General features: G+C 34.2%; 1 protein-coding gene across 1 annotated transcript in view; it reads left to right on the forward strand.

Moving 5' to 3' along the window:
- The first annotated feature begins 5,858 nt into the window (after nt 1-5,858).
- LOC149566485 (L-Aspartase-like family protein) overlaps nt 5,859-13,450 on the forward strand; it is an 82,098-nt gene continuing 74,506 nt past the window's right edge. The window contains exon 1 of the mRNA XM_089819806.1: nt 5,859-6,230. Coding sequence (XP_089675932.1) covers nt 5,919-6,230 — 312 coding nt within the window. The 5' untranslated portion in view covers nt 5,859-5,918. The remainder of the gene's footprint in view (nt 6,231-13,450) is intronic.

A 13,450-nucleotide genomic window follows, 5' to 3' on the forward strand; every position in this document is an offset into this window, starting at 1 on the left:
ATCATGTAAGATAAAATCTTATGTGTATCAATGCTTATAATTTACCTCAATAATGGATGAAAGTAGCTATCCTCTTTGATGGTGAACTCCACTATCTCCATTGAAGAAATAAGCTAGATCTAGGAGAGAAAATGCATGACGAATGCTTGGATGGAAAAGGATGACTTGATTTCTTGCTTGTAAACTCCTTTAATGCACTTGATTTATTTCTTAAGGGTATACTTAATTTAAAATTCAAGGATGAAGAATAGATGATCAAATGAAGTGAGTAAGCATCCTTTTGTACCAATTTTGGGGCATAAAAATTGAAAGGTTTGAATGAAAAAGGCAGGAAAAGCTTAATATTTTTCATCAAGCCTAAGACCAGATAAAAATTTAACTCTTGATTAGAGGTCAACCATAACTTCAATGTCAAGTATAGGTCGAGATTGACCTATACCTAGAGGTGTTAACTTCTAAAGTATGGTGAGATATGTAGAAACACCAAGTAAAAATGCATTTAAATCATGATTTTTGTGATTGGAGGAATAAATAAGTAGCCATACATAGAAATTAATGCCAACTTCTAGTTTTGAGCAAGATTGGAATAGGAAAAACTTTGATTTGAATTATAAAATTCAATAGGAGGTCCTAATGAAATAAACATTCTAAAGATGGCTAAAATGGTCCTAGAAAGAGCATAAAAGTAAGTGTTCACTTTTTAGGTTGGTAAATTTAGACCCTACTTTAGCAACAACATGAGACAAGCTCATCCTTATGGTAAAGTAGAGACAAATGAAAGAGAGAGAGAGATGGTTGTGACAAATTACAAAGAGATTAGACACCATCGAGTCTAAGGATGTGAGTCTCCAAACTAAGTATCCTAACTCCACATTCATGAAAGAAAAAACATTAAAGTCAAAGTGATTAGCTGTAAAAGAAAAATTCAAATTAAATAGTGAAAGAGAGCTCGATTGGAAGTGTCTCACTCACTGAATATCATGTCTAGAAATCTATTTCAAGAGCACAAATGATCACATAATAAAAATTGGCATTGACAACAACGATAAAAACTCCATAATCTAACTAGCCAACATGAGAACAAGAGAGAGAGTGATGTGATTACCTTGCCCAATAAGATTCGTATGTCTTGTTATGAACTGAAAAAAAATAGAATTCAATGGTATAATAGGTTTTTGTATCATGCTAATCAATCCTATAAAAAACTTTGTATCTTATGGAGCTTTTCTTGTGTGTTTATGTCTGCACATCATGAATAGATCACGGTCTATGGTAACAATGATGATTTATTTTTCTATGCACCCCATAGATCAATTAAACTATCATCATGGCAATTGGATATGTTTGTGTATGATAGGATATGTCAAATGGTCTAGCAAATTGTGTAATACTAGTCAAGTGACCTTGCATATGTGAAAAGGGAGAGTAATTATCCCTATCAAGTTTTGTTATGCTAGTGTACTGTATCTATCACGCTTAAAATAAACAAAATATATGCAATAAGGAGGTTATGTATACCCCCTCTTAAGATGGCAACACAAGTTTTATTTTTTCATCTTAAGGAAGTGATAGATAAGGATACAACAATTTTAACATCAGGATATTATTCACAAGAAACACCCAATCCAAGCCAAAAAGGTCACAACTCCTATAAGACCATAGAAGGGAAGAACACACATACATACCATGCAATAAGTGCAAAAGTGATCCTTCACTATTTAGTCTCCAAGGTAAGGGACCTATTGACCATAGAAACCCAATTGCAAAAAATGAAAGAAGTTATAATCAAGGATGCAAGTCTTTAATATAAACTATCATTTATATGTTTGATTGCATGTAACATGATATACATATACCACTTAACTAAGAGAAAGGTGAATCCTTGAGAGAGTGAGAGAGATTGATATGATGTAATTTCCCCCAAGCCTAGGAATAAGGGTAAAGGGAACCTATTATGCTACTTACAAAGCATACCACACATGATAATGACCCCTATGGAATAGGATAAAAATGTTACCTAGTGCAGTGCAACATAATATGGACTTAGATGTTATATAGAAATAATAGTATTGAAAAATAACTCACTACGTGATGATATAGAAATAATATAATTATCGCTGAGTTGTTTGATATTGTAATATAAATCTTCACATTCATTAGTAAAATGATTGTGATATTAGTTATACATGCAAAAGGGAAGAGTTATAAGATGCATACTACACTTCTTTTTGTGTTTAGGTCTAGTAATCACCTTAGCATGAATAATTTTAGGCAAGATTATTGCTTGATTAAAAGTGATCATATGAGACATGTTGGATGATAAAGGAGAGGATGTGGACAATGAAGGATATTCAAAACCATATTTTTCCACAGGTTTCATACTAATCTTAATACTGTCTTGCACACATCCTAAACCATGGTTGGGATTGTGATTCACAATGATATTAACTTGTGGGTTCTTATTAGGTCAGAATCCTAATTTATAAGAATGTTCATGCCCCATTTCTTAATGAATCTTGAATTTTTTGTTCTTCACCATTTAATCCATGCTTTTTCTAATAAATGATAACTATGACCATAACAGGAAGTCATATAAAAAAGAGATAGTGGAGCTTTGTTAGTCGCTATATCATCACAACGAGGTTTGATAGTTTCTCAAGATTCTTTTAAAGCATAAACAAAGATAAAATTATTATGAAGCTCGTTAGAAAGAGGTGTTGTTTTGAAGTCTCTTTCAGATTTATATTGTATGAATTAAAGTTCTAAAACTTTTTGCTCTCTAATAAAAGTTAGTGTAAAATATAGAGATCCCTAATCATCATCTAAGAGAGAACTAGAGAAAGGAGGATTATTGTTAGATTCTTGAGATTCTTTCTCTTCAATGGACACATAAGTATTACTTGCTTCAAGATTCAAAGCTTTATTTCATCTATCATCTACATGATGAGTGTACATCACATTATTGTAGAGAAACTTGATTTTTCAATGAAGAGTTGAAGGAATAACATGCATTTTGTGTATCCAAGGTCTTACCCAAAAGAAGGTTGTAATTAAGAGGTCCCAAATTTTTTTTACATGAATAGGAGTATCCAAAATAATTAGACCTACTTTAATAGGTAAAGTGATGATACCCAAGGTTCTCTTAAAAACATTATCAGAGCCACACATAAGAATATTATCATGTTGAATAGTTAAAAGGTCAACTATAATTTATGTAAGCATATCCATACTACAAACATTAAGTCAATACCCATTATCAATTAAGGTACTACAAAGAGAGATTACCATTGATCAAGACAACTACCATATGAGCATAATATTGATCTTGAACTTCTTTAGGAGGTATATCATCTTGAATAAACATAATTTGAGGTGGAACATGGGTAACATATATGCATTGCATAAAGGAATTGATATCTTGATTGGGAGGTGGAGTTGGAAGATTGGTTAAATCTTTTTGGAAGGCTTCATGAATATAGGGTGGAGGAGGAAGAATGGGTTGGGAAGGCGGGAGAGAAGTAGGAACAACTAGAATAAAAGTTTGATAATTATTTCATGTATTATAGGTGTGAGCCACCACATGATAATTCTTAGTAAATTCCAAAGGACCTCTAGGTTTACCTTTCTATTATAATAGGCTTGTTCATAGGTTAAAAATAACTTTAAAGGTTGCATTCTTTAACCGTAATCATAGGGCAAGTTCAAGTTTGAGGATTAGATAGAGAATAAGCCCTAACAATGATGACATGTATATTAAGAGTTGGAGGATATTTTGGTTGAGAATACCTTTGAAAATTATCATAGGATTGTCAACTATTGAAGGTTGAGCATCAATATTGACAACATTAACTTGACTAGGCTCTTGATTCTTTATGAGTACATCAATATAAGGGAAAGCATTAAGGAAATTAGTAATGATAGGATCCTATTCTTCCAAGATGCCCTTAGAATAGGGATTATAAACTTTCTTTAGGGCTTCATTTATACTAAGAGTGTCAAACAAATATAAAGTGACATTAATAAAAGTATTTAGGATGTCCTCTTCTTGTGCTAAGATGTCCTCTTAAAGGGGATATGTCATAGGATAAGGATTGTAAGTAGAAGGTAAAGTGTCTTTAAGGTATTGAATGGTATCGTCATCGAGATGATGCATATAAGGGAATAATTTGCATTATCTATTAGTGCCACATCCTAGATAAGGAGATCATAAAGATATGGATTATTGTCTTAACTTAAAATGTCCTCATCAGGAGGAGGGTATTGAGAAGAGAAAAATGAGATTAATCTATAGAATACATTCATGATGGGATATGTAAGATGAAATTATATGCTTATGTGCAACTATATAAAGAAGAAATAAAATGACATATGTGAGTGCATGAAATGAAATATTCTTGTATTCTTGAAACATGAAATGCAAGAATACAATGAATGTAGATATAAATACATACAATGCATATAAAGTAGATCTAGAAATGTAAATTCAAATGCAAAAGGGATCCAACTGGATGCATATAATGTTACAAACTAGATCTAGAAAGAAAAAGAAATATAACACCAAAACCAAGAATGGAGATGTAAGAAGTCTAGTGCACTAAACTGTAACATACAAAATGGGGATTAATGCTAATTTATATTACTCACCAAATGTATATATTATATTTAGAAAGGTCAAAGGCCTTGAAACAAAGGAAACCCAATTAGCCCAAGTTAAGGTGTCAATTCATGATCTTCACAAGGCACGGTCTTGATGATTTTTTCTTTCCCCTTAGATGATTCTTTCTTTCCCCAAGAAAAGTCTTGTCATAAATGATATGCAAGAAAGGAATTTAATCTATTTTTCTTTTGATGTAGTATAGCTTACCCGAGTTTGTTATAGAAAGTGATTTTTGCAACTATGTATACCACACATGGAAGAAAGAGATTTTTGATAGTTACAAATCTAATCTAGGTGCACATTGATACCTAAACATGAGAGCAATGAGATGAAATTGTGACACTTTTTTAGTTTCAGGTAGTTAACAAAGTATTTAAAAATTTCATTTAATTTTTAATTTTTGGCACAATGTACGTCTTCCCATTTTTAACAAATACCACCTACAATCAACTAAAACATGGCGAGAGACCTTTAATTTTGTTTTCAATTCACCTTCATCTAATTAATAACAACCATTTTTTTGTGAAAATACATGCCTAAAATCCTAACAATGAAACTGATCAATTACAATAAATCTAAAAGATGAGAAGCATATATATATATATAGATAAACCATAATCTAGGTTGCATTATAAGAAAATGACTAATAATAATTTAAACAATTAAAAGATCTATAATATATTTAAAATGGATATGTAAACGAATTTATATTAGTAGTACATATCATATAAATTTATAATTATAAAGAACCATAATTTTTTTTCCAAAAATAAACCCCACAAAATCATAACCTTCACAAAACTAAACTAGGCTTAATTGTCATTAAAGAGTTTCTGTAAGTATTTGAATTCATGTTTGTGAAGGATTTGAATTATCAGACCGCCTAGCTGACACATCCTTGTGATCTCAAACATCCTTCAAACCGTTGATTCTTTGATTGGGAATATCAATTTTACATATACAATTACTGTTTTTGTCTGTTATCTCTTTTGTGTCTATAGTACATTCCATGTGTTCCAAATATTATTTAGGGTGTTCAGTCAAGTTGCGCAACATTCCAAATATCCTGGTAGATACATCGTACGGGACAATGTTTATGCTCTCCGAGGGCTATGCGACGTCTCCGAGGTCACTAGCTTGAATCTGCTCCTTTCGTGTTTGGAAATTTGCATAACTTCAGCGAACGCCCATATTATTCCCTGACGTTGAGTGTCTTTTGCTACTTTCGTTGGGGGCCTTTTTGCTAAGAAATCATAAAAGTATGGAAGGAATAGCTAGAAGAACTCAGTCAGTGGCAGGGACATTTCGAACTGGTTTAAATATCATTCCCAAGGGTGCTGTCGTCAACAAGTTTAGTGTACCCCTAAGAAGCCATTGGCGTGATATAAGAATATCATGCTCTGTGGATGAAATGGCCAAGTTGGAGAAGGAAGTGAAATTGTGGGGAGGGCGTTTTGAGGAAAGTGTTACTGATGCTGTGGAGAAGTTCAGCGAATCAGTCTCATATGACAAGAAACTCTACAAGCATGATATTGAGGGCAGCAGAGCTCATGCTTCTATGCTTGCCGAACAGGCAAGTGCCTTTTTCCTTTTGTCTTATAAAAATGTAGGAAAAAGCGTTAAAGCATCTTTAATATGGTTTTTGTTGTCAATATTCTGTTGAACCAGGCAGGAGTGGACGCTGAGAATCTAGATAGATGATCTGAACCCATTTCCTACAACTAAGATGTTGTATTAATATTCAGTTTTTAGTGTAAGTTTATTTCTACTGCTTTTTTGAATCTGGGACGTTGCAAACTGTAGCTTTGGATAGATGATGTCAACACATTTATTGAAAACCCCACGAAAACTCAGCTGAGATGACGTGTTTTCGAATGAGTGTTGCTCATTTAATTTTTCTAATTTAATGGAAGTTAATTGTTTTTTGCTTTCTTGAATTGGGAAGTGTAAATCTGCATTGATCATAATCCATTTCCAAAATATTCCTTTAAAACTTTATTTGATTGGTAAGGATTTGAATCACGTGCAAGTTTGTCAAAAGAGTAGTTTGAGTTAGCCTGATCTCCTGTGCTGTTTTTTCAGATGAGTAATCTTCTTTCAGTGAGTCCATTACTGTGTGGGTCTTGTTTGATTTGAAAGTCTTGTTTGAGTTGTCAAGCTTGTTGAAAATCTGATTGAAAAGCTCATTGTTGTTGAAGATCAAAGAGGGAGATTGTTGTAAAAGAATGTTTTCAATCATTGTTTTGTCATTAATATCAAACCTGCTATTTGTAGGGATGATATTTGCTTATATGATCCAAGTACTATCACTTAGTTGATTGATGAAGAGGATTTGATCAACAAGATGTAACAAGAGCACCTAAGAGAAAGGTTGAGTTATGATGTTGTAATGAAGTGCAAGGATCAGTTACGACAATGGTTAAGTAATGTATTGATGACATATTCAAAGATACAGAGGTTGGTCACACTTAGAAACATTGGAGGAAGAAGTTGTAACAAGGTTGACTGCAAAGCTTAAACTAAGAGCATAAGTGGATGCCGAGCAAGTTAGTTGAAGCCGAGCAAATTCTTAGTAGAAGTTGAGTAACAAAAATTTTTAGTGTGTGCCGAGTGATCTTCATGTGCCGAGTGATCTTTAGGTGCCGAGCATCAGGAAAAACACAGTTGATGCCGAGTAATACAGTATGTGCCGAGTTGCTGCATTATTTCAAAAGATGAAAATTTTCCAAATCTAAGCCGGCATAGTGGTTACATTGAATTTTGTGAACGAGTTGGAAGATAAAGATGATGAGTTGATGGCACAAAATCTTATGTAAACCGTTTTTGGGTGAATTTTAAAGGATTATTCAAGAAGTTTTTAGAGGAAATAATATATGGGTTAGATGCAATGAATCCTACCTAATCCATGCGAATTGAAATTGAAAGATGGAAGAATCGAGTGGGAAAAAGTACTCAAAGACTTCTATTTAAGAAGTCATAAACCGAGAAGCAAAGAGCTGCTGAAGAGCCAAATTTGTGAAGTGGTTAGAAGGGTGTCAAGGAGGGGACATCTAGGAGAAGGAAGAGTACAGAGGTTTTGCTTCTACGAGTGGTCATGAAGAGATGATTGCATTGGTACATTGAGTGTGGAGACTCAAGGAGACAAAGCTTGAAAGAAGGGCAAGCTGTGAAGAGTTGCAAAGATTGAAGGCCAGGCAAGGGTATGAGCTGAGAAGTGATCTGAGATCTGTAAGATAAGTTGTATGTTGTAGTCAGGTTAAGATTTTCTAATACTCTCTAGCAATTGTATTAGATCTGAAAATCCTATGGACTTAGGTTGGCCTAAGAGCCATTTGTAAATCCTTTAACAGGGTGACATTCCAAGTGAATGTTCTAAAGTCCTTTAACCAGACCCACTTCTAATAGGGTGCTTAAATCCTCTAACAAGGTCATATTTAATAGTGTGTTGTAAGCCTTTAACAGGGCAGACCTTTCATAGGGCGTCATTTTAGAAGAGTGAGAATTGAGTAGCATGTTACTAGTGGTTTTTCCCAAATTGGGTTTCCACGTAAATCACTGTGTCATGTGTTAATTTCTTATGTGTTATGCTTGCATGTTGATTTATAGTAACTTGCTGATTAGATAAGTTAAAGCATGGATGAATGAATGGTTGAATGGGTTCACTATACTTAGTGAAAAGTTTGAATATGACGTTTGGACTTTGAATAACTGATTCACTCCCCCCCTCTCAGTTATTTTAAAGCATTTCTAACAATTGGTATCAGAGCCATCTGCTGATTTAGTTTCAAGGTAATAGAAGCAGAAAGATCAAGATGTCCAAGAGAGAAGTTTCCAAGCTCAACAAGGACAACTTTGCTGCATGGCAGAGTTTGATGAAATTGCACCTTGGATCAATAGGTGACTATTGCACAAACCTCAATTGAAACAGAATATGTAGCTCCAACAAGACCTCTCACTGCAGATGATTTGAATAAAAAGGAGCATAACCAAGCAATGTTGGAGATTGCCTCTTCACTTAACTATGTAGAATATGATGACATCAAATATTGTGACATTGCATTCAAGATATGGAAAACCTTGTCAGAAATCTATGGAGGAGATCAGAATGTCTAGAGAGCAAAGAGAGAAAGCTTAAGAGAAAAGTTTGATGACATGAAGATGGAGGAAGGTGAAAATGCTGCTCAGTACGCTGCAAGAATGAAAGGAGTGGTGAGTGCAAGAAGAAGTCTAGGTGGGCAATTGGAAGAAGAAACAACTATCTACAAATACTTAAGAACTCTGCTTCCTATCTATGCTATTAGAGTTTCAGCCATCAAAGAGCTGAGGTGTGTACAAGGGAACGCACTAACCTTTGAAGGAATAGTTGGAAGACTTACTGCATTTGAGTTCTCCAATTTTGACAACTACAGACCTGAGAACCTTGAATCTGCTTTCAAGGCCAAGATGACAATAAAAGATAATGAGGACAGATCAAACACAAGAAAAGAAGAAAAGGAAAACATGCATCCAGTGATAGCAGCACAGATGAGGAAGATGTGGAATCGTTACAAGCACTATTGGCTAGGAGATTCCATAGAGGTAAAGGCAAATTCAAAGGTAAGCTCCCTATCATATGTTTCAATTGAAATGAAGTAGGTCATATTGCTGCAAGATGTACACAAAAGAACTATATAGAAGGAAACAAGTATAAGAACAAAAGAGAAGATGATAGCAAAGAGAAAGACAAGAGATGCTACATTGTTGAAAAAGACTCTGATGAGAATGATGATGAAGTAGTCTATGTTGCCATGAAGGATGAATCAGACAAAGATGAAGATGAAGCAACAACATTGGTTACCGTTGTGAACAAGAATGACAAGTGGATCATAGACAGTGGATGCTCACATCACATGACAAGAGATAAAAGTAGGTTCATTACCTTTACTCAATATGATAGAAATAGTGTTAGATTTAGATTTGGTAATGATGCCCCATGTCAAATCAAAGGAAAAGACTCTAAAACTTACAAAGAAAATTTCATGTGATAATGCATACTATGTTGAAGGATTGAACTACAACTTGTTGAGTGTATCACAGTGAGGCAATGTAGGTTGCAAAGTTGAATTTGAAACAAAATTGCTAAGATCTATGACATTGATGAAAATCTGATAGGAAAAAGTGAACAAACTAAGAGTAATTTGTTTTACCTAAATATGAAAGATGCAATATGTCTTGTTGTTAGACTTGATGATGTGTGGTTGTGGCACAAAAGGCTGTGTCATGTTAACTTTGATAATCTGATTAACATCATCAAGAAAAAGAAAGTTAAAGGATTGCCCAAGTTGAAGAAACCTAAAAACACAATGTGTAAGCAATGTCAACTAGGGAAGATGACTAAGTCTAGTTTCAAAAGCAAAACATACACTTCCAATGAAGTACTAGAGTTAGTCTATACAGACTTATGTGGCTCAATAGGAGTGCAAAGCTATTTAGGAGACAAATACATAATGCTATTTGTAGATGACTACTCTAAGATGATAACAGCTATGTTTTTAAAGCAAAAATTTGATGCATTTCAAATGTTCAAGTGGTATTTGGTTAGAGTTGAGAAGGAAATAGGAAAGAACTTGAAATGCCTAAGGTCAGACAGAGGAGGTGAGTTCACATCAAAAGAGTTTAAAACATTCTGTAATGACAGAGGTATCAAAAGGCAAACATCAGCACCAAGAATTCCACCACAGAATGGTATTGCTGAAAGGAGAAATAGGTTAGTAATTGATTGTGCTAGAACCTTGATGATGGAGAAAAATATTGCACTAAAGTACTAGAGAGAAGCTGTAAGTACTGTAGTCTACACACTGAATAGAGTTCAAGTCAAGAAAGCTACAAATGCAACACCTTTTGAATTATGGTATGACCATTCACCTAATGTTAAACATTTCAAAGTATTTGGTTGTAAATGCTATATTCTAAAAGACACTAGAAATGACAAGTTTGATGCAAAAAGTGATGAAGGCATATTTCTTGGATACTCCACTAGAGAAGTAAGGCATATAAGTATTTGAATGTTAACACTAACAAAGTTGTGGAGAGTGCAAATGTAAATTTTGATGAGCATGCAAAAGTTCAGGTTGATGAGTCAAAGCAAATAGAGGATTATAGATCCTTTGTATATTTCTATGAAGGAATGATAGTTGAAGACAATGCTGCAAACCAAGTTGGGAATTAGCAACAAACTTCAGTATCTGTCGAGTCTTAACTTGTGAATGCTGAGCTGCATTCAGAAACTGAGCTGCAGAATGCAGAAAATGCACATTCTGATTTTGAAAATAGTGCGCATGAAAGGAATGAAGAAATGCTAGATGAAGAAGAACAAAATGACTCTGAAGCTGAAGGATCAAACATGGAAAGAAGGACTGAACCCAGATTAGCCAAGTATGTAAGAAGACATCTCCTTGCAGATTAAATCATTGGTGACAAGGATGCCAGACCAATGACAAGGAATAGGCTCAGAAGTGAATCATGTCTGCTGAGCAAGGTTGAACGCAAAATACTGAAAGATGCACTACAAGATGATGACTGGTATAAAGCCATGGAAGAAGAGATAGATCAGATTGAGAAAAGCAAAACATGGTCTCTAGTTCCTAGACTAGCTGATAAGAATGTGATTGGTACAAAATGAGTGTTTAGAAACAAACTTGATGAGAATGGTGAGATAACAAGAAACAAAGCCAGACTAGTTTGCAAAGGCTATGCACAAGAAGAAGGACTGGATTATGGAGAGACATTTGCCCCTGTTGCAAGAATGGAAGGAGTAAGAACATTACTTGCATATGCTGCATATAAAGGTTTCAAAGTCTACCAGATGGATGTGAAGTCTGCTTTTCTGAATGGTATATTGGAAGAAGAAGTTTACATAGAACAACTATAGAGATTTGTTGATGAGAAGAACAAGGACATGGTCTGCAAGCTACACAAAGCACTTTATGGATTAAAGCAAACACCGAGAGCATGGTATGAGAGGTTGCGCAAATATCTTGTGAAGATAGGATTTGAGAGAACAGATGACAACAACAACTTGTACATTAAAGCTGAAGAAGCTAAAGACATTTTGATATTAGAAATCTTTGTTGATGATCTAATATTTGGAGGAAAAGATGTTTTATGCAAAGATTTTGCTAATCAAATGAAGTATGAATTTGAGATGTCAATGTTTGGAGAAATCAAATTTTTTGTTAGATTACAAGTACATCAGTTGAAGCATGGCATATTTGTAACCCAATCCAAATACATCAAGGAAGTACTCAAAACATTTGGGCTAGAAGACTCAAAACCAGTCAGCACACCAATGGCAACATGCCATAAACTATCCAAGAATGATGAGTCTGTTGAAGTAAATTAGACATTGTATAGGTCAATGATTGATAAGCTGCAATATGTTGTACATAGTAGACCAGACATTGCATTGTTTGTTGGAATAGTAGCAAGATTTTTTGCCAATCCTAGAGAAAATCACTTAATGGCAATGAAAAGAATATTGAAATACTTGAAAGGAATTGATGACTTTGGTTTATACTACAAGAGAAATGAGAAGTTTGAACTGAAAGCCTACACTGATGTAGATTGGGGAGGTAACATTGATAATAGAAAAAGCACCAGTGGAGGAGCACTTTTCTTAGGAAAGAGGTTGATTACATGGACAAGCAAAAAGCAAAGCTGCACCTCACAGTCCACTGCTGAAGCTGAATATGTGGCAGCTGCTATAAACTGCACAAATATTGTATGGATCAAACATTTGCTGCAAGGTATGAAGGAAGAAGTAACTGAGCCTGTGACACTTTATTATGATAATACAAGTGCTATCAATATATCAAAGAATCCAGTAATGCATGCTAAAAACTAAGCATATTGCAATCAAGTATCACTATGTCAGAGAATTGGTGGAAGATAAATAAGTGAAGATGGAATATGTTAGCTCAAAGGAATAGATTGCTGATATGTTCACAAAAACACTACGAAAAGATGCTTTTGAGTATCTTAGAGGTAAGTTAGGGGTCATACCCTTAGCCAAGGCTACCTAAAACAAAAACAAGTATGTCTTGCATCAAATAAGCTGAATGTTGAAGATTTTACACATTGATGCAGAGAATGTTTACTTTGGGATCCATGCCTAAAGTAGTAGAAGTGCTGAAATTTCAAATCAGTCACAAGCAAGGTGACAAAGGGAGACATTGAATAAATCTATAAAAGCTACACTTGCATATTAAAGATGCTAATATTTCTTTGGCATTGTTGTCAAAGAGGGAGAAGTAGACAACTAATCAACAATTGTTGAAAATATTTAAATTGACCAAAGAAGATATAGGGAGAAGTTGACAAGAAAATTAGAGATTGATCAGAACAACAAAAGATAAGCAATACAGAGGGAGAAAGACAAAGAACAAGGATATAGCAGCAAAAAGGGAGAAGCTGAAATGAAGCAATCAGAATAGTAGAAGGAGATGTGATGTTACAATTTACTTTTTGGCATTTGACTCATTATTCTAACCTAGCTAGCATTTGGTTGAATAGTTTAGTCTGATGGTTGATCAGTTTGGTTTGCCATCAATGCCAAAGAGGGAGATTATTGGAAATCTGATTGAAAAGCTCGTTGTTGTTGAAGATCAAAGAGGGAGATTGTTGTAAAAGAATGTTTTTAATCATTATTTTGTCATTGATGTCAAACCTGCTATTTGTAGGGATGATATTTGCTTATATGATCCAAGTACTATCACTTAGTTGATTGATGAAGAGGATTTGATCAACAAGATGTAA

Source organism: Cupressus sempervirens, chromosome 3, assembly GCF_028749045.1.
Source record: "Cupressus sempervirens isolate cs-2001-9-10 chromosome 3, ASM2874904v1, whole genome shotgun sequence".
Lineage (NCBI taxonomy): Eukaryota > Viridiplantae > Streptophyta > Pinopsida > Cupressales > Cupressaceae > Cupressus > Cupressus sempervirens.